This window comes from Microcebus murinus, chromosome 1 (genome assembly GCF_040939455.1).
Source record: "Microcebus murinus isolate Inina chromosome 1, M.murinus_Inina_mat1.0, whole genome shotgun sequence".
Taxonomy (NCBI): domain Eukaryota; kingdom Metazoa; phylum Chordata; class Mammalia; order Primates; family Cheirogaleidae; genus Microcebus; species Microcebus murinus.
The window spans coordinates 162,294,090-162,295,529 of record NC_134104.1 but is presented as its reverse complement, the minus strand read 5'-3'; the positions used below and the strand labels follow the sequence as shown (position 1 = coordinate 162,295,529).

Here is a 1,440-nt window from a genome sequence, read left to right as displayed (position 1 = left end):
TCTACTAAAAATAGAGAGAAATTAATAGGCCAACTAAAAATATACAGAAAAAATTATCTGGGCATGGTGGCACATGCCTGTAGTCCTATAGTCCCAGCTACTCGAGAGGCTGAGGCAGAAGGATTGCTTGAGCTGAGGAGTTTGAGGTTGCTGTGAGTTAGGCTGACGCCACGGCACTCTAGCCTGGGCAACATAGTGAGTCTGTCTCAAAAAAGAAAAAAAAAATAGGCTAGGCTAAACTATGATGGTTGGTAGATTAGGTGTATTAAATAAATGTATTTTTGACTTACGATATTTTCAATTTACACTAGGTTTATCAGAATGTAACTCCATTGTAAGTCCAGGAGCATCTGAATTTATTTATTTATTTATTTTTCACGTTTTAAAACTTTTTATTTGCATATTTAAAAAATTGTGCATTCCAATAATTAAAATCATTTGAACAAAAAAAAAATGGCACTCTGATTAAACTGCATGATACAGCCTGCAGGAAACCTTGGGCCAGCTTGGTTTTATTCTAAGATTTCACTGTCGTCCCACCCCGCTTCTTCCTTCACCAACATGCAAGTTCTTTTCCTTCCCTGCCAGCCAGACAGGCAGATGGGAGAGGCAGGCTCGGCCTTCGTTGTCAGTAGTTCTCTTGATGAGAAAGGGGCAGCACAGTCATTTAAACTTGATCCAACCTCTTTGCATCTTACAAAGTTAAACAGCTAAAAGAAGTAAAATAAGAAGGCAATGCTTGTGGAATGTACAGTGCATATTGGCGGCGCTCGCCTCATTACGACTCGCCTGCTTGCTTCTGTTCAATCGTTTCTTTGGAAGGCAGTGGATTTTTCTCTTGCGTTTCTGTCTTCTTCAATTTCGACTTATCGAATTTCTCGATCTCAGCCAGGTCGGGCTTGTCAGACACGGTTGCGGAGAAGCCGAGCGAGGCGCGAGTCGCGAGAAAGAAGAAACCGATCTGCGCAGGGACCACCGCCGAGTGCCTATTTATTTTTTATTTATTTATTTTTTGGCCTCCTGGGCCAGAACTGCAGCAAAGCATCTGAATTTAGAAAAGTCCTGGTATAGAATACATATTTGTTGAATGAATGACAGGAGACTTAGAAGAAACACACAACTTTTGAGACAAGAAGGATTGCCAAGGAAGAAAGGAATTTTGAATATGTCTTGCAGGGAGAATGGGAGAAGTAAATGAGTGAATGAGAAGTGTAGCTGCACTGAAAGCCAAATAAAGAAAGTATTTCAAGAAACAAAGAGTGATGTTGTATTGAATGCTATTGTAACTAACATTCTTTGACTTTTAAAGCCTTTGTGCAAAAAAATATTCTGTGATTAATTGAAGAAAAAAACCTTGACAATTCAGAGAACAAATTGAGAAGACAATAAATGATCTATCTGTATCCACTTCCCTTTTTCAACAACTAGGGTGTTTATTGA

General features: G+C 39.2%; 1 protein-coding gene across 1 annotated transcript; it reads right to left on the bottom strand.

Moving 5' to 3' along the window:
• Positions 1-371: 371 nt before the first annotated feature.
• LOC105872612 (thymosin beta-4-like) lies at positions 372-994 on the bottom strand (the record flags this gene model as incomplete). The annotated part of the gene is made up of 1 exon (XM_076002554.1): positions 372-994. A coding segment is annotated over one exon (216 nt), but the record flags the coding sequence as incomplete, so codon positions are not given.
• Between the last annotated feature and the right edge of the window lie 446 nt (positions 995-1,440).